Below are 20,477 nucleotides of genomic sequence, written 5' to 3' on the forward strand. Positions count from 1 at the left end.
CCCAATAAACTGCTTTCCAAACACATACCAAGCCGGATTTCAATCCAACACTAATTACTTTACTGACCAGCCGCGATTAATCGCTGCACCATCGTGGAGTCCCGGGACGGAGGAGAAGGCCATCGCCAATGTGGTCGAGTAATCCTGACCCTAAGCTGTGCGAGCATTTTGAAGGGAAAGCGGATGTTTCAGTGACGTATGAGACGGTCCGAACACATTTGACGTTCGCATCTGCTAATGTATGTACGCCCCAAAAACGCTTCGCCACGCCTGCGTTTTGTCATCTCCACCCCCGTCAACACCCAAAAACGCCCTGTTCTGTCAATCACATTTGACATGTCACTTCCTGTACGCTATTTTAGGAACGAGAGAAAAAAAGCTCGCAATCTGCCGTACGCACATGCGCGGTGTAACACCGACGCATGCGCGGTTAGTCAACATCGGAACGCAACGAGCGTACTGTTGTTAACGTGCGGCTCTGAATGAGGGCCATTATCTTATCTGCTCTTTTGTTCATTTTTATACCACATCTAAACTGTATTACAGCACAAAATAATTGTAAAGCATATTTAATGTCCACTGTAATGTCTGTTGATTTCAATAAAAACATTCAAAAACGTTAAAAAAAACAACAATACATTTTAAGCATTCACACTGGCCCCTCCCTCTTTTACACTCTTTGAAGTTTATTCATACGTTGTATGTCAATACCAGCTCCAAGGAAAATATGTATATCAGCTACATGTCCGCTTTATTACCCCACTTAAAATTACAAATATCTTTTTTTTTACTCCAAAAATACAGCCTCAATCTCAATCCTGAATCTTGATTCACTACCGATCGCAACTGCGTTTGCAATAGCGATTACGCACGCAGTTCAACTGCAGTAGTATGCTAATCCATTGCTTTCGCTATGCCGTCGCAGCACTACATAAGGACGCCCACTTTACCTTACACGCATCCGTAATGTTTAGCAAGACTGCAAAACTATCGGCACCATCGAGTACCATCACAGCTTCACGCACACTTGCACAAGGTCTGACCTTACTCAGAAATTGCACATTTCAGCACACGCTATGTGTCCTCAGGCTGCGTACAGCATCGCAGTGAATAATTTATGCATGTCCCTGCAACGGCGTTCAAAAACGCACTGGCATGGCGGCGTTTCGCCGGCCACCCCCGTCACCACCCACAATCGGTACTTCCTGTCAATCCCTCTGAGATGGGTCTGCGTAGTCACTGCGATCGCAGTCCCAATCGCAGTGGCTGATTTGCGCGCGCATTTTGATGCATACGCATGCTCAGTACACAACAACCGGTCGATTGCATGCATATTAGCACTGAAGGACTGATTCAGAGATGCGAGCAAGCGCTACGCGCTCGCAAGCAGGTCGATGGTGGCCCAGTGCGCATGCGCACGATGGAGCCGGCTCCGTTGTGCACATGCGCGAGACCCGGATAGCGACGGGCAATCCGTCGCTCCGGGTCTCGTACCAAAGAGGGCGTGCTGTCGATGTTGAGTGACAGCACGCCTCCTTTGGTGGGCAGGCCGGGGGCGTGGCTGCCCAGACGGAGGCGTTCCCATGGGAACGCCTACCGTCTGGGGCTGGCCCCACTGACATCACAAGTGATGTCAGTGGGAGTGCTTTCGGCTCTGTTAGAGCCGAAAGCACTCTGGGGCTTGTGGCAATGAGACCCTACAATGAGTCCATCGCGACCATTTTCCTGGCCGCTCGCTATAGCTGTTGATGGACACAGGAGGCCGCTCTAAAAAACCAGAGAGCCGGTCCTGATTCAGAGCGGGCGCTCTGTCAGAGCGTCCGGCTCTGAATCAGGGCCTGAGATCCAAGCTGAATCGGGCCCATTGGTCCAAGATAGACATGCAAAACTAGGCAAGTTGTTTACGGGGCACACATTCTCCCTCTACTATGACGAACGTTATAAAGTAGTGAGTGGATTCCCTGATGTCCTTACCTTAGCCATATACGGCAGACCAGGCTTGAAATATTCAGAGGACTTGGGGAAAAGCACTTCGAATGCCGTTTTAACCACAGGAATGTCTGTCTTCTGTGCTTCCACCATGTCGCTGCCTGTAAGAGATATGTCCCCACCACTGTTACCATCTAGGTCCTTTATCCGGATCCCTGGAGAAGACAATCTTCCCCTCATACCGTACCTGCATTTGTTAGTACGACCACAGTGACATAGAGAGAACTTCCGAGGAGAAGGGTTGGGTCTGGGTAATGGCTGGTGATCATATAGCGTTGCAGAGTTGCCTTTGCTGACCCCTGTGTCACCTGTGAGGACAATTAACATCAAGCGATAGAAAAAAACATATCAGTAAATTAACCAGAACCTAAAAACACTTTACTGTAGATGTGTCAACAACTCTTGAAATATACCCTGTAAAATGAGCTCTTAGCCTTGTTTGGTTAGAGTCCAAACTGTGTTGGTATATCGTCTTCATGAATTATGAATTGTTAAGGAATTATGGGCCTGGTTCAGAAAGATGTATGGTAATGCCATCACCAGTGCCGTAACTGAGTGTCCCAGCCCCTTGTGCCGTCCATGCCCCCTGAGTGCATAATGTCATATGGAGGGGGGAATGACAGCAATGCCAGGAGCATCCTCAGGATGCTCCGGGGGGCAGTGTAAACGTCCGACGCACCCTAAGGATGCTCCGGGTGGCATTGCAGGGTCTGTTCCAGGTGGGTTGGATACGGGACACCAGCGTTCGGGATCCCAGCGGTCGAAATCCCAACGCCGGCATCCAGACAGGCTTAGGATACAGACATCTGTCGATGAGTATCCTAACCCTCCCCATAACCCTAACCTTCCGTTCCTGGTGCCCAAACCTAACCTCCCCCTGCAGCCTAAACCTAACCTCCTCCCCCTTCCCTTCCCCTAACCCCGCCTCCCCAGTGCTTAAACCTAACATCCCCTTTAATGCTTAAACCTAATCTCCCCCTCACCGCACCTTAACCCTCCCTCCCCGGTGCATTAACCTAACCTCCCCCACTTGTGCCTAAACCTAACCTCCCCCTCCCCACACCCTAAACCTAACCCTCCCCCCCTAAGCCAGAATCTACTGCCAGTGCTGCACCACAGGACAGCCGGAGAGAGGAGGGGGCCCACACTGGGGTCTGCACAGGGGCCCCCTCCTCTCTTGAAATGCCCCTGTACATATGGTGTTGTAGTTGCAGGCTGAGACATGCCCCGAAGAAGGTCACGACAAGACTGCTTTTGAGTCACCACCCCCTCATTGTCACTGTGCGAATCACTGAGAGTGACAATGGTAATGAAAGTTGATGCATGCGCAGTACGACTCAGACCACAAATAATCGCCCACCTGCATAAACATGGGCATTGCAACTATCTGAATCAGGTCAACAAAGTAAATATGTTGGACCTGATTGTGAGCCGCACGCAATTCCCAATGCGGACGCATGCAGCCATTTTTTTAGCAAACTGCGTATACAGTATGTTGCACCATGTATGCACTTTGGCGTTGGCTCCGCACATGGCCACTTCTCTATATCTATCAAATGGGCAGTTTTGGGCTGTCAACTGGGCGGCCATTTTGCGAACACACGCAAGATATCCGTGGGAGTGTCGCAATTGTGCACTGTAGCCAGACGACCAGGGAGACGCCCCCTTTCAGCATCTCAATTATACTGCCCGTGATTCTTTAGGCATCAACATCGACGCACCATCGTGCTCACCATTGACACTTGAATGAGCCCTATGGCAGGTGCAGTTTCACCATCTGTCTATGGCCTCTATGGCTAAGGCTGCGCGTTTCGGAATGCTGCCGCTTTCTCTGACTCGCTCCGCAATGTTCCCATAACAGGCTCATGAGACCAGCCACTGCCCGCGAACTGATACCAGTCCCGATCGTAACAGCATCTTTGTGCACACAGTCTGTGTAACGCTTGCGCCTTGGGGGTTTTCTGAAAGTTTTGCGCAGTTGCAAATCACTGATCACCAATGTGCAGATCGGCATTGCGTGCGAATTACATGTTTGCATGCACTACTCTGTTTATTCATTAGCATTTACAATTGGGGAGCTTATAACTGTGAATTATCTTCTGAGATATCTTCCTGTTTTTGACTGTATTTGTCAACGTACATTGTCCTACCGCACTCTCCTGAGATGCCCCATTCTCCTCTGAGCTCCTCACTATGCTCTCATGTCTTACCGTGATGTTGGTCAAAGAATCTGGGAAACTCTTTTTCTCATTATTAATAATTATTCCAAAAATTGCATATCCAGAGCCCTCCACTTCCTTCCCATGCAGGAACCTGGAAAAGAGGGGAACCGTGTACAGGGATTAGTCAATGGGCAAAATTATTGGTCAATAAAAAAATAAAATAATGAGATGCTACATATTAACAGATGCTACCGCCATGGACATACCTACTCTCTCCACCCAGGGTAGATGTAGTTTTGATGCCGACGCTCGGAATGCCAGCGCCGTAATTCCGACACCAGTCAGAATCTCGGCGCCGGCATCACAACCGATAGCATTCCGATAAATATTGGGGTTAGAAGGAGGATTAGGGTTAGGGATTGGGCACTAGGTGGAAGAGTTAGGGTAAGGCTAAGAGGGGGAAGGTTAGGTTTAGGCTGTGGGGGGAGGGTTAGGTTTAGGCTTCGGGGAGGGAGGGTTAGGTTTAGGGGTAGAGTTAGGATACTTACCTGTATTCTAACCCTGTTGGCATGCCAGCTCATTCATCATTACTGTAACGCAGGAGATATTGCTGATATCTCCTGGTTACATTTCTCCCCCGATAATTTTCACGGGAAAAGTTATGTAATTTATCAACTTCCGAAAACTTGAAACTTGTGAGTGATACTGTACGCCACCCTAAGATAGCCTACAGGCCCTGAACCCAGAAGGCCCCTGTGGCTCATTCAACTGCACCTGCCGCTGCTTGGAGAGAGAAGTGCTGTTACCTTGAGCACTGTGATGTTAGTGAGCCGGTGGGAGCTGGTACACTGGAGAGAAGCAGGTGGAGGTATTGAGAGACCGGACCCCGGAGAAGAATAGCCGAAGATGGGCCACCAGACAGCGACACGACAGCGGGCAGTGGTGATGGGAGAGGGGCTTGAGAGACTCCAGAGCAGAGGAGCCGGCAGGAGGGGGAGGGGGGCGGATGGGAGACACCTTATGTAGTGTAAAATGTCCCTACGTCTCCTTCTACTGCACCTGCCGCTGCTTGGAGAGAGAAGAGCTGTTACCTCAATCACCGTGAGGTTAGTGAGCTAGTGGGAGTTGGTACGTTGGAGAGTAACAGACGGGGGGATTGAGAGACCGGATCCCAGAGAAGATTAGCCTGTCATGGGATGCCGCACAACGGACGCGACAGGGGGAGACACCGGAGCAGAGAAACCGGCAGGAAGGGGGGGAAACACTGGAGCAGAGCCGACCTGCATGCACGTTTGGGGGAATATGAATATCGTGATGGTGCTGGGAGGCAATGCAGAGAGTAAAAGTATCAGGGAAAGTATCAGCAGAAACAGCAGCTTTTCGGAAGTAATACTTTAGTAATGAAGGAATGATGAATAGGTCTAAATGTAGCAATCATCTCACAGCAAGTTCAAAACTAAATTGTAACTACTTCAATTTTTATCATGATGAATGTGGTCCCAAGGCTTGCTACATCTCCCCCAAAGTAAAAATTAACTTGACATCATTAAAATATTTATGTCAATTTCCTGACATTATACTGCCAACATTATACTTTTGGAGCTGGTAGAACGGAGAACAAGATTGCTCAAGTTTCGTATATATCTAGAAGCACACATTCCGGGCATAGATCTTTCAGGAGGACAAGGTGACTGAGGCATATGGATTTTGAGAAACATAAGTGATGCTTAAAGAAGACTGGTGGTTTTAACAGGTAAATATCTGTATATGGATCCTCACTTGGCCGTAATGTCCACAGTAAACTCATTATCATCCACAAAGTAGGAATTCTGCGGGCAGTCCAACAGGACCTCAAAACTTGGCAGAACTAAGAAAGGAGAGAAAATTACATTGTATTAATTAGGGGTGTGCACCGGCCACTTTTCGTGTTTTGTGTTTTGGTTTTGGATCTGGATCTTTCTTCGTGTTTTGGATCTGGATTGGTTTTGCCAAAACCACCCTTCCGTGTTTTGGGTTCTGGGTTTTGTGTTTTGGATCTGTATTTTTTTTTAAAAAAGCATAAAAACAGCTAAAATCACAGAATTTGTAGGTTTTTCTGCTCCTATGCTATTATTAACCTCAATAACCTTAATTTCCACTCATTTCCAGTCTATTCTGAACACCTCACACCTCACAATAGTGTTTTTATGTCCAAAACGTTGCACCGAGGTAGCTGGATGACTATGCTAAGCGACACGAGTGGGCGGCACAAACACGTGACCCATCTAGGCGTGAAACTGCAGTGGCAGACAGGATGGCAGTTTGAAAAACTAGGCCCCAAACTGTACATAATGCAAAGAAAAAAAAGAGGTGCAAGATGGAATTGTCCTTGGGCCCTCCCACCCACCCTTATGTTGTATAAACAGGACATGCACACTTTAACAAACCAATCATTTCAGCGCCAGGGTCTGCCACACAACTGTGGCTGAAATGATTGGTTCGTTTGGGCCCCCACAAAACAAGCTGGCAATTAATGTGTCCCTGCACAAACTGGCTCTATGGAGGCAAGATGTCATCCTCATCCTCCTCATCCACCGATTCCTCACCCTCTTCAGTGTGTACATCCTCATCCTCACAAAGTATTAACTCGTCCCCACTTGAATCCACCACCACAGGTCCCTCTGTACCTTCTGGAGGCTGGTCTCCCTGGAAGAGCTGATAATTCATTTTGATGAACATCATCTTCTCCACATTCTGTGGAAGCAACCTCCTACGCCTTTCGCTGACAAGGTTCCCGGCTGCACTAAACACTCTTTCGGAGTACACACTGGAGGGGGGGCAACTCAGGTAAAATAGAGCCAGTTTGTACAGGGGCCTCCAAATTGCCTCTTTTTCCTGCCAGTACAGGTATGGACTGTCTGCCATGCCTACTTGGATGCTGTCACCGATGTAATCCTCCACCATTCTGTCAATGGTGACAGTATCATATGCAGTGACAGTAGACATGTCAGAAATTGTTGCCAGGTCCTTCAGTCCGGACCAGATGTCCAAACTTGGTCCTGCCTGTCCTGCATCACCGCCAGCGGGTTGCTTAGGATACCTAAGTTTTTTCCTGGCAGCCCCAGTTGCAGGAGAAAATGAAGAAGGAGCTGTTGACGTGTCACGTTCCGCTTCAGCTGACAGTGTGTTCACCAGCAGGTCTTTGCACCTCTGCAGGCTTGTGTCGGCCGGAAAGAGAGACACCACATAGGCTTTAAACCTAGGATCGAGCACGGTGGCCAAAATGTAGTGGTCTGATTTCAACAGATTGACCACCCTGGAATCCTGGCAAAGCGAATGAAGGGCTTCATCCACAAGTCCCACATGCCGAGCGGAATCGCTCCGTCTTAGCTCCTCCTTCACTTTCTCCAGCTGCTTCTGCAAAAGCCTGATGAGGGGAATGACCTGACTCAAGCTGGCAGTGTCTGAACTGACTTCACGTGTGGCAAGTTCGAAGGGCTGGAGAACCTTGCACAACACGGAAATCATTCTCCACTGCGCTTGAGTCAGGTGCATACCCCCTCCTTTGCCTATGTCATAGGTGGATGTATAGGCTTGTATGGCCTTTTGCTGCTCCTCCATCCTCTGAAGCATATAGAGGGTTGAGTTCCACCGTGTCACAACCTCTTGCTTCAGGTGATGGCGGGGCAGGTTCAAGAGTGTTTGCTGGCGCTCCAGTCTTCGGCACGCAGTCGCTGAATGGCGAAAGTGGCCAGAAATTTTTCGGGCCACCCAAAGCGTCTCCTGCACGCCCCTGTCGCTTTTCAGAAAATTCTGCACCACCAAGTTTATTGTGTGAGCAAAACATGGGACGTGCTGGAATTTGCCCAGATGTAATGCCCGCACAATATTGGTGGCGTTGTCAGATATCACAAATCCCCAGGAGAGTCTAAGTGGGGTAAGCCACTGGGCGATGATTTCCCTCAGTTTCTCTAAGAGGTTGTCGGCGGTGTGCCTCTTACTGAAACCGGTGATACACAGCGTAGCCTGCCTTGTAACGAGCTGGCGTTTCTGAGATGCTGCTACTGGTGACGCTGCTGCTGTTGCTGCGTAAGGTGATACATCTACCCAGTGGGCTGTCACAGTCCTTAGTCTGCCCTGTTCCACTTGTCCACATGTCCGTGGTTAAGTGGACATTGTGTACAACGGCATTTTTCAGGACACTGAGGACACTTTTTCTGACGTTTCTGTACAGTCTCGGTATCGCCTGCCTAGTGAAGTGGAATCTAGACGGTATTTGGAACCGGGGACACACTACCTCCATCAATTGTCTAAATCCCACTGCACTAATGGCGGATACCGGACGCACGTCTAACACCAACATAGCAGTCAAGGCCTCAGTTATACGTTTTGCTTCAGGATGACTGCTGTCGTACTTCATCCTCCTCGCTAAGGACTGTTGGAGGGTCAATTGTTTAGTAAAAGTAGTGGTGTTCCTACTTCCTCTCTGGGATGATGAACGACTCCCAGCAGCAGCAACAGCAGCAGCGGCAGCAGTAGGCGTAGCAATGCAGGATCCTCCAGAGGAATCCCGGATAGGAGAGTCAGTCATGCCAGTGACATGGCCTGCAGGACTACTTCCGATCCTGACTAAGGAGGAAATTGACGAGGAGGGAGTTGACGGTGTGGTTTGCAGGCGCTTGGATACAACAGGACAACGGGATTTAGGTGTCCCTGGACTGCTTACGGTCTTAGCCAAAGTTTCTGAACTTGACAGTAACTTTTTATGAACGCGCTGCAGGTGCCGTATAAGGGAGGATGTTCCTAGGTGGTTGACGTCCCTACCCCTACTTATTTCACCTTTACATATGGTACATATGGCAAGACAGTTGTTGTCCGGATTTGGATAGAAATATTGCCAGACCAAAGAGGTGGAATGTTTGGTCTTCTGCCCAGGCATGACCGTGATGGGCTTTTTCATCCCACGGACAACAACTGTCTCCCCCGGAGCCTGATTTAAACAAACCACATCACCATCAGAATCCTCCTCGCCAACTTCCTCCTCAGCGCCAGCTACACCAGTATCCTCATCCTGTTGTACTTCAACAGTGACATCTTCAATTTGCATATCAGCAAGTGGACTGTGGGTGCTCCTTTCAGCACTTGCAGGGGGCATGCAAATGGTGGAAAGAGCCACCTCTTCCCGTCCAGTGCTGGGAAGGTCAGGCATCGCAACCACCACCACACTTGGACTCTCCTTGGGGATTTGTGATATCTTCTTAGAAAGCACAGTTCTTCGCTGTGCTTTTGCCAGCTTAACTCTTTTGATTTTTTTAGTGGGAGGAGGGCTTCCATCGTCATGTGAAGCTGAACCACTAGTCATGAACATACTAGGGATCGACCTTAGCCGTTCCTTGCCACTCCGTGTCGTAAATGGCATATTGGCAAGTTTACGTTTCTCTTCAGCTGATTTAAATGTCTTTTTCAAGGTCATTTTCCTGAACTTTGCCATTTGGGATTGTATGTGCCCTCTACTATGACATTGGGCATCGGCCTTGGCAGACGACGTTGATGGCATGTTATCGTCTATGTCATGACTAGTGGCAGCAGCTTCAGCACTAGGAGGAAGTGGTTCTTGATCTTTCTCTATTTTATTTTTATCGGAGAAAGTTTGGTCCTCCATTTATGTTATATCGATTTGATATATACGTGCGGCTAAACACAGAAAATAATTTTTTTTTTGGTTTGGACTGGAGTGTACTTTGTGGGTTACAGCACCCTTTAACGGTCAAGCCAGCCGGCCCTTTACTTATGACACAGGCGCACTCTTGGCACTACTTTGTTGATGCACGTGCGGCTACTGCGCACACAATTCACAAACACAGAAAATAATTTTTTTTTGGTTAGGACTGGAGTGTACTTTCGGGGGTTACAGCACCCTTTAACGGTCAAGCCAGCCGGCCCTTTACTTATGACACAGGCGCACGCTTGGCACTACTTTGTTGATGCACGTGCGGCTACTGCGCACACAATTCACAAACACAGAAAATAATTTTTTTTTTGGTTTGGACTGGAGTGTACTTTCGGGGGTTACAGCACCCTTAACGGTCAAGCCAGCCGGCCCTTTACTTATGACACAGGCGCACGCTTGGCACTACTTTGTTGATGCACGTGCGGCTACTGCGCACACAATTCACAAACACAGAAAATAATTTTTTTTTTGGTTTGGACTGGAGTGTACTTGGGGGTTACAGCACCCTTTAACGGTCAAGCCAGCCGGCCCTTTACTTATGACACAGGCGCACGCTTGGCACTACTTTGTTGATGCACGTGCGACTACTGCGCACACAATTCACAAACACAGAAAATAATATTTTTTTGGTTTGGACTGGAGTGTACTTTCGGGGGTTACAGCACCCTTAACGGTCAAGCCAGCCGGCCCTTTACTTATGACACAGGCGCACGCTTGGCACTACTTTGTTGATGCACGTGCGGCTACTGCGCACACAATTCACAAACACAGAAAATAATTTTTTTTTGGTTTGGACTGGAGTGTACTTTCGGGGGTTACAGCACCCTTAACGGTCAAGCCAGCCGGCCCTTTACTTATGACACAGGCGCACGCTTGGCACTACTTTGTTGATGCACGTGCGGCTACTGCGCACACAATTCACAAACACAGAAAATAATTTTTTTTTTGGTTTGGACTGGAGTGTACTTTCGGGGGTTACAGCACCCTTAACGGTCAAGCCAGCCGGCCCTTTACTTATGACACAGGCGCACTCTTGGCACTACTTTGTTGATGCACGTGCGGCTACTGCGCACACAATTCACAAACACAGAAAATAATTTTTTTTTGGTTAGGACTGGAGTGTACTTTCGGGGGTTACAGCACCCTTTAACGGTCAAGCCAGCCGGCCCTTTACTTATGACACAGGCGCACGCTTGGCACTACTTTGTTGATGCACGTGCGGCTACTGCGCACACAATTCACAAACACAGAAAATAATTTTTTTTTTGGTTTGGACTGGAGTGTACTTTCGGGGGTTACAGCACCCTTAACGGTCAAGCCAGCCGGCCCTTTACTTATGACACAGGCGCACGCTTGGCACTACTTTGTTGATGCACGTGCGGCTACTGCGCACACAATTCACAAACACAGAAAATAATTTTTTTTTTGGTTTGGACTGGAGTGTACTTGGGGGTTACAGCACCCTTTAACGGTCAAGCCAGCCGGCCCTTTACTTATGACACAGGCGCACGCTTGGCACTACTTTGTTGATGCACGTGCGACTACTGCGCACACAATTCACAAACACAGAAAATAATATTTTTTTTGGTTTGGACTGGAGTGTACTTTCGGGGGTTACAGCACCCTTAACGGTCAAGCCAGCCGGCCCTTTACTTATGACACAGGCGCACGCTTGGCACTACTTTGTTGATGCACGTGCGGCTACTGCGCACACAATTCACAAACACAGAAAATAATTTTTTTTTGGTTTGGACTGGAGTGTACTTTCGGGGGTTACAGCACCCTTAACGGTCAAGCCAGCCGGCCCTTTACTTATGACACAGGCGCACGCTTGGCACTACTTTGTTGATGCACGTGCGGCTACTGCGCACACAATTCACAAACACAGAAAATAATTTTTTTTTTGGTTTGGACTGGAGTGTACTTTCGGGGGTTACAGCACCCTTAACGGTCAAGCCAGCCGGCCCTTTGCTTATGACACAGGCGCACTCTTGGCACTACTTTGTTGATGCACGTGCGGCTACTGCGCACACAATTCACAAACACAGAAAATAATTTTTTTTTGGTTAGGACTGGAGTGTACTTTCGGGGGTTACAGCACCCTTTAACGGTCAAGCCAGCCGGCCCTTTACTTATGACACAGGCGCACGCTTGGCACTACTTTGTTGATGCACGTGCGGCTACTGCGCACACAATTCACAAACACAGAAAATAATTTTTTTTTTGGTTTGGACTGGAGTGTACTTTCGGGGGTTACAGCACCCTTAACGGTCAAGCCAGCCGGCCCTTTACTTATGACACAGGCGCACGCTTGGCACTACTTTGTTGATGCACGTGCGGCTACTGCGCACACAATTCACAAACACAGAAAATAATTTTTTTTTTGGTTTGGACTGGAGTGTACTTGGGGGTTACAGCACCCTTTAACGGTCAAGCCAGCCGGCCCTTTACTTATGACACAGGCGCACGCTTGGCACTACTTTGTTGATGCACGTGCGACTACTGCGCACACAATTCACAAACACAGAAAATAATATTTTTTTTGGTTTGGACTGGAGTGTACTTTCGGGGGTTACAGCACCCTTAACGGTCAAGCCAGCCGGCCCTTTACTTATGACACAGGCGCACGCTTGGCACTACTTTGTTGATGCACGTGCGGCTACTGCGCACACAATTCACAAACACAGAAAATAATTTTTTTTTTGGTTTGGACTGGAGTGTACTTTCGGGGGTTACAGCACCCTTAACGGTCAAGCCAGCCGGCCCTTTACTTATGACACAGGCGCACGCTTGGCACTACTTTGTTGATGCACGTGCGACTACTGCGCACACAATTCACAAACACAGAAAATAATATTTTTTTTGGTTTGGACTGGAGTGTACTTTCGGGGGTTACAGCACCCTTAACGGTCAAGCCAGCCGGCCCTTTACTTATGACACAGGCGCACGCTTGGCACTACTTTGTTGATGCACGTGCGGCTACTGCGCACACAATTCACAAACACAGAAAATAATTTTTTTTTTGGTTTGGACTGGAGTGTACTTTCGGGGGTTACAGCACCCTTAACGGTCAAGCCAGCCGGCCCTTTACTTATGACACAGGCGCACGCTTGGCACTACTTTGTTGATGCACGTGCGGCTACTGCGCACACAATTCACAAACACAGAAAATAATTTTTTTTTTGGTTTGGACTGGAGTGTACTTTCGGGGGTTACAGCACCCTTAACGGTCAAGCCAGCCGGCCCTTTACTTATGACACAGGCGCACGCTTGGCACTACTTTGTTGATGCACGTGCGGCTACTGCGCACACAATTCACAAACACAGAAAATATATTATTTTTTTAGCACTTGGGGGGAGCACCCCTGATGGACAGAGCACCCCCTGGACAACACTACAGCACTCCTTTAGGACTGGGACACTGCACAGGACTTTGGAGTGGACACAGCCCCTATGGAGAACTGACTGCACAACACAGTCCAGCCAGCCCCTATGGACTTTGAAGTAGTGGACACAGCCCCTATTAACAACAGCAGCACAGCACAACACAGCCAGCCCCTATGGACTTTGAAGTAGTGGACAACAGCAGCACTACACTACACTACACTACACAGCCCTAACTCCCACCCTCCCTCTTCACTGTCCACAGCCGAGTGAGAAAATGGCGCCGACGTGTGTACCTTATATAGGATCCAAAACCCGCGAGACTCGGAAGGCGGGAAGATGACGTTTTGCCTCGATTTCAGATCCGAGTCAGGCGGGAAAAGTCGAGCCTGACTCGGATCGGACTCGGATCGGGGGGGCTCGGGGGGGTTCGGATTTCAGAAATCCGAACCCGCTCACCCCTAGTATTAATATGTACAAAAGTGAAGACCTATCCTACTTACATATGTAATATATAATAATTTGTCTTGCTCTCGCCTAGAATAAATGGTGTATGCTCACGTCCATATGCAAATTTGGTACCTGCACCTTCTTAGGCTTGGAACGACAAAAAGGTCAAGGGTAACTTGCATCAGCCCTATAGCAGGTGCAGGCCCACTCTATATATGTCTATCAGTATACTGGGGTCTGGTGCAAAAACATGCTGAGGACGATGATGTTGGTCACTAGCAATAACTAGCTGCTTCCGATTGGCTAGTTGCAGACTTACCTTTGAAGCTGATTGGTGCGTTCTTCACTGTGTACCATTTGATTTTGTGAACATATTTTAGAATATATGTTTTGCTACTTTCATTCCTACGCATGAAGAATAATTATACCTATCATATAGGATCTTATTCAGATCAAACATAACAGCAAATGCATTTTTTTTTTATATAAAAACAAATGTTAACAATTTTTTTTCTTTTGCATTTATGACCTGGTTGGGTATAAGGGCATCTTATGTACGCACAATATATACCTTGTGCATCTGTTATTGGTGCAAAGCTTGAGATGCTTATGTCTCAGCTAATGGTTATACACATTATATTGACTCAGCTAACACAGTATTTTACATGCACTTTTTTTTACGCTTTAATTATGCAGCCGATTTGTGTAAAACCTTTATATGTACTAAAGTATTTGTACCATGACTGGCAATCACTTCAAATGCAGAGAAGATACACCCTGGTTTGGTTAATTATGGATTAGAGATTAATCATCTCATTTGTGTCAATTAATGAAATCCGCATTTCCGTCCTTTTCCTACTCACCATATTCTTTCACCTCAAACTCTGTGCGGTAGATTTCCTGAGGGGCCACTTGAAACTTACAAGCAATCTGCCAAATTCCGTCACTGTAAGAGAAAATCCTATCTTACTACATAACACGACCAAGCTGGGATTACAGGGTCCAGCACATACAGTGATCTGCCCGCTCGGCGTGACCTCTGGGGAAGATGTAGAGAGATAAAATGTAGAAGTTGACCAAAGCTACTGTACCAATCAGCTTCTAACTATCATTTCAAAGATTGTGCTAGATAAATCACAGTTAGGGCCTATTTATCAACGAGTTCTATCATTCACAACGAGTGATAAATGGTGCTCCAGCCAATCAGCTGCCAACTGTCATCTGTTTGGAAAATAACTGTTGGGAGCTGATTGGCTGGAGCACCATTTATCACTCGTTGTGAATGATAGAACTCTTTGATTGATAAATGAGACCTTGGATTGGTAGCACCTTGTGTGCTTTTTGCTTCCACACCTGTTCCGCACATTGTAAACTCAAGGTACTGAAGGTAAAATGGGCATCTTTTAAGTACCTAGCTGGGTGTATGCAGGCCTCCACCTACCCACATAGGAAAATCAATTGTAAAGATCAGAGTTGAGATTCATTGTTCATTTTGTGGGCTTCTTTCTCCGTATAACTCTTTGCCCCACTGTTGCCAGGCTCGCTACAACCTGGAGGGACCCCAATCAGTGCATCCTGCTGAGTGCCCGCACCTGTCGATCTGCTCAAGGGCCCTGCTGGTCTGTCCTAGTGTTGCACAACAGATGCTGCTTGATCCTCATACTGGGCATACTGGAAAACATGTCCTGGCTGTGACTGTGTCCAGGCTGTGTGTGTGCATTTCCTCTTGCCAGCAGTAAGTATTTACAGGATGCCAGTGAGAGCCGGTAGGCGTGTGCCTCCCACGTCTCTCACTGCACATGTCAGGGTCAGAAATCATAGCTAATTATATAATAGATAGCACCTAGAGACAAATGGGGTAATTGACTGAAAATAAGGAGCTCGTTGCTCGACCTAAAATCAATAATGTACATAGGGCAAATCCGATGGCGGCTGGTTGACGCTTGCGCAGGATCTGTACTGAGCATGTGCCGATCAGGGTCTGCGAGATCGCTCGCAGTGCACCCTAATCCGCCATTTGGGGGTGGGGAAGGTGCGGCGACGCCCACTGTCCAAGAAAATGGAGGTGTGTCATCCCCATTTTCTGAGCGTGCCGAGGCCAGCACCTGCGTCTTCCGACGCAGCTACACTGGCCTCGGCTGTGTGAAAACACTGAGGGTTGCTGAGATGGGAGATGTTCATGCAAGTGATCCGGTGGCTGCACCCCCGGGCACAGCGGCCGATCACAGAAGCCACCTGGAGGTGTGTATTTACACAGTACGCCTCCTGCTGCATTCGTATATTTCAGCATCGCGCCTGCGTCCAATAAAAGTGTACAACTCTGCACAGGATCGTACTGCTGTTTATTATTCAGCGATGTGCTAACCAGTAACAACAGAAGTGATCCAGCTGCTCGGTCAAAGTGCTGGAAGGCGAGAAACTCATCCAATTTGGCCACCCTTGGGTTTGGCTGAATTGGGAAGTTCTCCTGGCACCCAGCCTGAGATGCCACATTCCAGTGTGGTGGTGGCCAGCATTAAAGCAATGACAGTAAGATGGTTATGACCCATTTATCATGGCAGTACATAAAGGGACAGATAGACAATTGGACATGTTAGGGTAGACACACTCCATGGGATACACTCACTTGGTGATCTCTGGGAGGTTGAAGACCTTTGGTATGATCCCACTGTTGTCACCAGAAGAAAATCGGTCCTTCATCACCACTATCTTATCAGGGTTCTGAAAAGAGAGAAAGAGAGAACAGTCTACTGAGCTATGCCCCCATTAAAGTAAGTAATGGCCCATTTAGCACTGATGATATTCAGGTATCACTGGTTCCAGTGCAGTGTTTATGACTGGCAGCACGTAGTAGCTCAGACCTCTGATGTTAGTGACAGCCTGGAGGTCCGGAGGTGGGACCAGAAACTAAACCGATGGGTACTTGGCTCCATGATAATTACACACAATGTACCCGATGAGATGAATGTGCGCCCTTTTGCAGACCGTATCTTGCATAGTATTGCTTTGCGCATGCTCCAAAAATGGATGCCTATGGATACAATTTATGGCTGAAGGGTGAAAACTGAGTTGCAGATGTCCACCCTCATGTTGGCAAGAGCAGGGGGTGTAGTATTGTGTGTATGTGTGAGGGTGGTGTATACTAATATTTCCTGTGGGGGGGGGAGTAGTAATGTATTGGGGGTTGTATACTAATATTACCTGGGGGTTTGGGATGTGTGGGGGTGTGTGGGGGGTTGTGGTGTAGAAATATCTCATTGTCTTTGGGGTTACAGTACTGTAAGTGTATAATTATTTTTTGTGCTTTTGATTATTACTTTTGACCCTAGACCCCACTGTTACGTTGCTATAATACTGTTCACACTAATGCATTAATGAGTCACAGTAAAATGCCTCCCATCTTACTAATGGGGATTTTTCTGACCTTCCCTGATGTGAAGTACACATAGAAGACAACTCTTTTCCTCTTCTTTCTTTGTGTACTTGTATCCATTGTCTTTGGCAGTACCCCCATAGAAACGATTATACATTGATGATAAATTATCTAATTGGGGTTTTCATACAAATCATTTCTTTAACCTAAACCTGGTGCACAGGTGCTTTCCAAAGCCCCTTACCCTCTATTTAACTGATGTGAAGTACAGTAGGACAGTATTAGAGTAATGTGGTGCTATACACACTACTTATGGCGACTATTAAGGCCAGTGCTCTTTTTTGGCACAGGGCACCAAAATGTCTAGTTACGGCTCTGGGTTCAACGCAACTGTGGACTTGGCAAAAGGGGTTGCTTAGGAGGAAGTGTGCAGTGAAGATGGATGGCTAGTAGTAAACCAGCGGCTGGATTTATTAGGAGTCGGCTTTTTGCCAGCTTCTCGGCAGGTTTGATCTTGATATTTAAAGAGGCACTAATATTCAATGCACAGTCCGCCATGTTTTGCATTTAACATTAGTGGCGCTTTAAATTTTGAGGCAATGACCGCTGAAAAGCGTCGTCTTGCAAAAGCTACTGCTCAATAAATTTAGCTACAAAAAAGAGTAATACAGTATCTCACTACACTGGACCTTTATATGTATTATCAAAAGTCAGAAAGTATAACCCCTTTCTAATATCAAATTGGAGTATATTAATATAAATGGTTTTATATTTGTATTTTATAAGGGGGTGTAACCATGGAAATACATACAATGCACACAATTTCCAAAAGGACTAGAAGAAAGAAGTCCGTCTTGGTGCACAGAGACACTATCTGATATGGTATTTGAAATATAACTTTACTTTGATTTGCTAAAAAGTAAAAAATTATAAAAAAAAATGTGTATGCTCAAAAGTGAAATAAAATAAAGATCAAAAAGTGAAGAAAAAATAAAGATGTGTTTTAAGAAGAAAACCAAGGGGTGACCCTCAGATATGTGTCTGTTATTTTATCTGATTTATTATTTGCTATTATTATTGCCTTACTATTTATATACATATTTACTGGGGGATTGCTGTTTGAATATTTAAATATAATTTACTATCCCAACACTGTGCCGACATTCTATCTGTTCACTTGAGAGATTATTGTTTCTTATTACCTTATTTATTTAGAAGGAAAATGCTGATGTATTATTCAGCAATCTCAGAAAATGTAACAGCTGTAAATGTATTATAACTATTCTGATATTACTGCAAAGGCTGTATCTTTATTGCAACAGATTCTTTCTCGTGTTGCAATATAGCACACTATTCACTAAGTTAAGATTAGGCAATGACCTAATAATACATCAGCATTTTCCTTCTAAATAAATAAGGTAATAAGAAAGAAAAATCTCTCAAGTGAGCAGATAGGGTTAATCCTATTAACCGCGATGATCTCACCAGTGCGAGTCATCGCGGCAGTGGCCGCACTTTACGGCAGCCTGGATTAGCTGAATTTTGTTCACAGCCCCATAGGGCTCCAAGCAAAATTCAGCGAATTCGGGCTTGGAGTGGGCCGCAAAGGGTGCGAGGTGCCAGTCTGTTGCCGGCATTTTAACGCCGTTGCAACAGCAACTCGCACCCTTCGCACATAATAGGATTGATCCCATAGGATGTCGGCACAGTGTGCCTGATTCAGCTTTGGGAATAGAGCAAAATATAGGAAATAACTGTAAACCTGGGCAATCCTTGGGCCATATTCAATTAGAAGCGAAAAGTCTGTTTCGGCAATGCTTTTTCTCCAATGACGTAATTTTCGCCGGTTTCAACTTATCCCCGTATTCAATTCAATACACATTTTTTTCCTGTGCACGCTTCCTTGGAGGAAACTACACCCGATTGTTTACAACTGTAAGGTACATCAAGCTCAATTTGAGCACACTCTGATTGTTAAATGCTGAAGTGCCTCATTCTTAAAAATAATTCCTGTTACTACACCCATGTAATGTTACAGGTAGGCAGAGACAGAGGGGTATAGTTCTGGGGACATCCTGCAGGGCAAATGTAAAAGTGCAAAGTTGTTGTGATACAGACTTGGAGCTCCAAGTTTTGTTTTGTTGTTTACCCTCACAAGTGGCCTTTTTCCCTGTATTTCTAAATGCTGCATTATACATTTAGTAGAATTTATAGACAATAAATAGAGCAGGGACAAAAATGGTTAATTCATTATTCTGTTAGTGAGATAGGATAAGGATATTTAAGTCTACATGCCACCAGTGATAAGTGCAGTAAGTTGCTGTGAATGAGACAAATATTTTGTAGAGCAGGTTTAAAAATGTTTCTAATCAGCACAGATGGTGTAATGGTTAGCATTCCTGCCTCACAGACCTGAGGTCTTGGGTTCGATTCCCACCACAGCCCTAACTGTGTGGAGTTTGTATATTCTCCCTGTGTTTGCTGCGGTTTCCTCCCACACTCCAAAAATATACAGGTAGGCTAAATGGCTCCCAACAAAATTAACTCGTGTGTGTGAGTATTGGTAGGGAATATAGATTGTAAGCTCTACTGGGGCAGGGACTGATGTGAATGGCCAAATATTCTCTGTAAAGCGCTGCGGAAAATGTGTGCACTATATAAATAACGGGTAATAATAATAATAATCAGTTCCAATTTCATCCACAAGATGGCGCCAAGGATCAAAACAGAGAACTTTTGCAATAAAACTTTTCTGTTTATAATTATTATGCTGCATTTTCTATCCAAAATGTTATATTTATAGAGAAAAGTTAAACTCATAGACTAATAACAAAGTTCAACCAATATTTGATCATGCATAGAGTGGAACATCTATGAAACACATATACTTGAAGGGATATTAATTAAAATAATATATATATTATATATATATATATATATATATATATATATATATATACACTTTTTTTTTTTTTAACTCCCTTCAAACCTCCACTAAATAAAGCAAAAAATATCCTTCCCCATTGAGTTACTGCATTTCTATGCTGCCCAATTTGGAAACTTTCAGACAGGACTAGATAAATTACATTCCTTCCGGTCAAAAGGAATTTTTATAAATGACCAGTAACTGTACAAGGGTTCCGGTTGGAAGGTCGACAATTAAAATTTCAACAGTCATTTGGTGGACACCATATGGTCAAGATGGAAGAAGGTGGACATGACGAAATGTAGACAGTACAGAAGGTCGAAAGGTACAAAAGGTCGACAAGGAAATGGTTGACATAGAACTGGGTGACATGTCTTTTTTTGGTTTGTTAGGGTTATTGTTAGGATTAGGGTTAATCACTTACCAGAGTGTTAGGCTGCAGAAGGGACGGTTAGATTTAGGCCCAAAGGGGAGGGTTAGGTT

At 46.2% G+C, this 20,477-nt stretch overlaps 1 protein-coding gene across 1 annotated transcript in view; it reads right to left on the reverse strand.

Annotated features, from left to right (window-relative positions):
* LOC148507498 (complement C3-like) overlaps window positions 1–20,477 on the reverse strand; it is a 134,980-nt gene that overhangs the window by 70,922 nt on the left and 43,581 nt on the right. Inside the window, exons 5-10 of the mRNA XM_088446066.1 lie at window positions 16,322–16,416; window positions 14,559–14,641; window positions 5,931–6,018; window positions 4,200–4,302; window positions 2,177–2,297; window positions 1,975–2,090 (exon numbers count right to left, since the gene is read on the reverse strand). Coding sequence (XP_088302192.1) covers window positions 1,975–2,090; window positions 2,177–2,297; window positions 4,200–4,302; window positions 5,931–6,018; window positions 14,559–14,641; window positions 16,322–16,416 — 606 coding nt within the window. The remainder of the gene's footprint in view (window positions 1–1,974; window positions 2,091–2,176; window positions 2,298–4,199; window positions 4,303–5,930; window positions 6,019–14,558; window positions 14,642–16,321; window positions 16,417–20,477) is intronic.

This window comes from Taudactylus pleione, unplaced genomic scaffold, assembly GCF_031769625.1.
Source record: "Taudactylus pleione unplaced genomic scaffold, aTauple2 ptg000393l, whole genome shotgun sequence".
Taxonomy (NCBI): domain Eukaryota; kingdom Metazoa; phylum Chordata; class Amphibia; order Anura; family Myobatrachidae; genus Taudactylus; species Taudactylus pleione.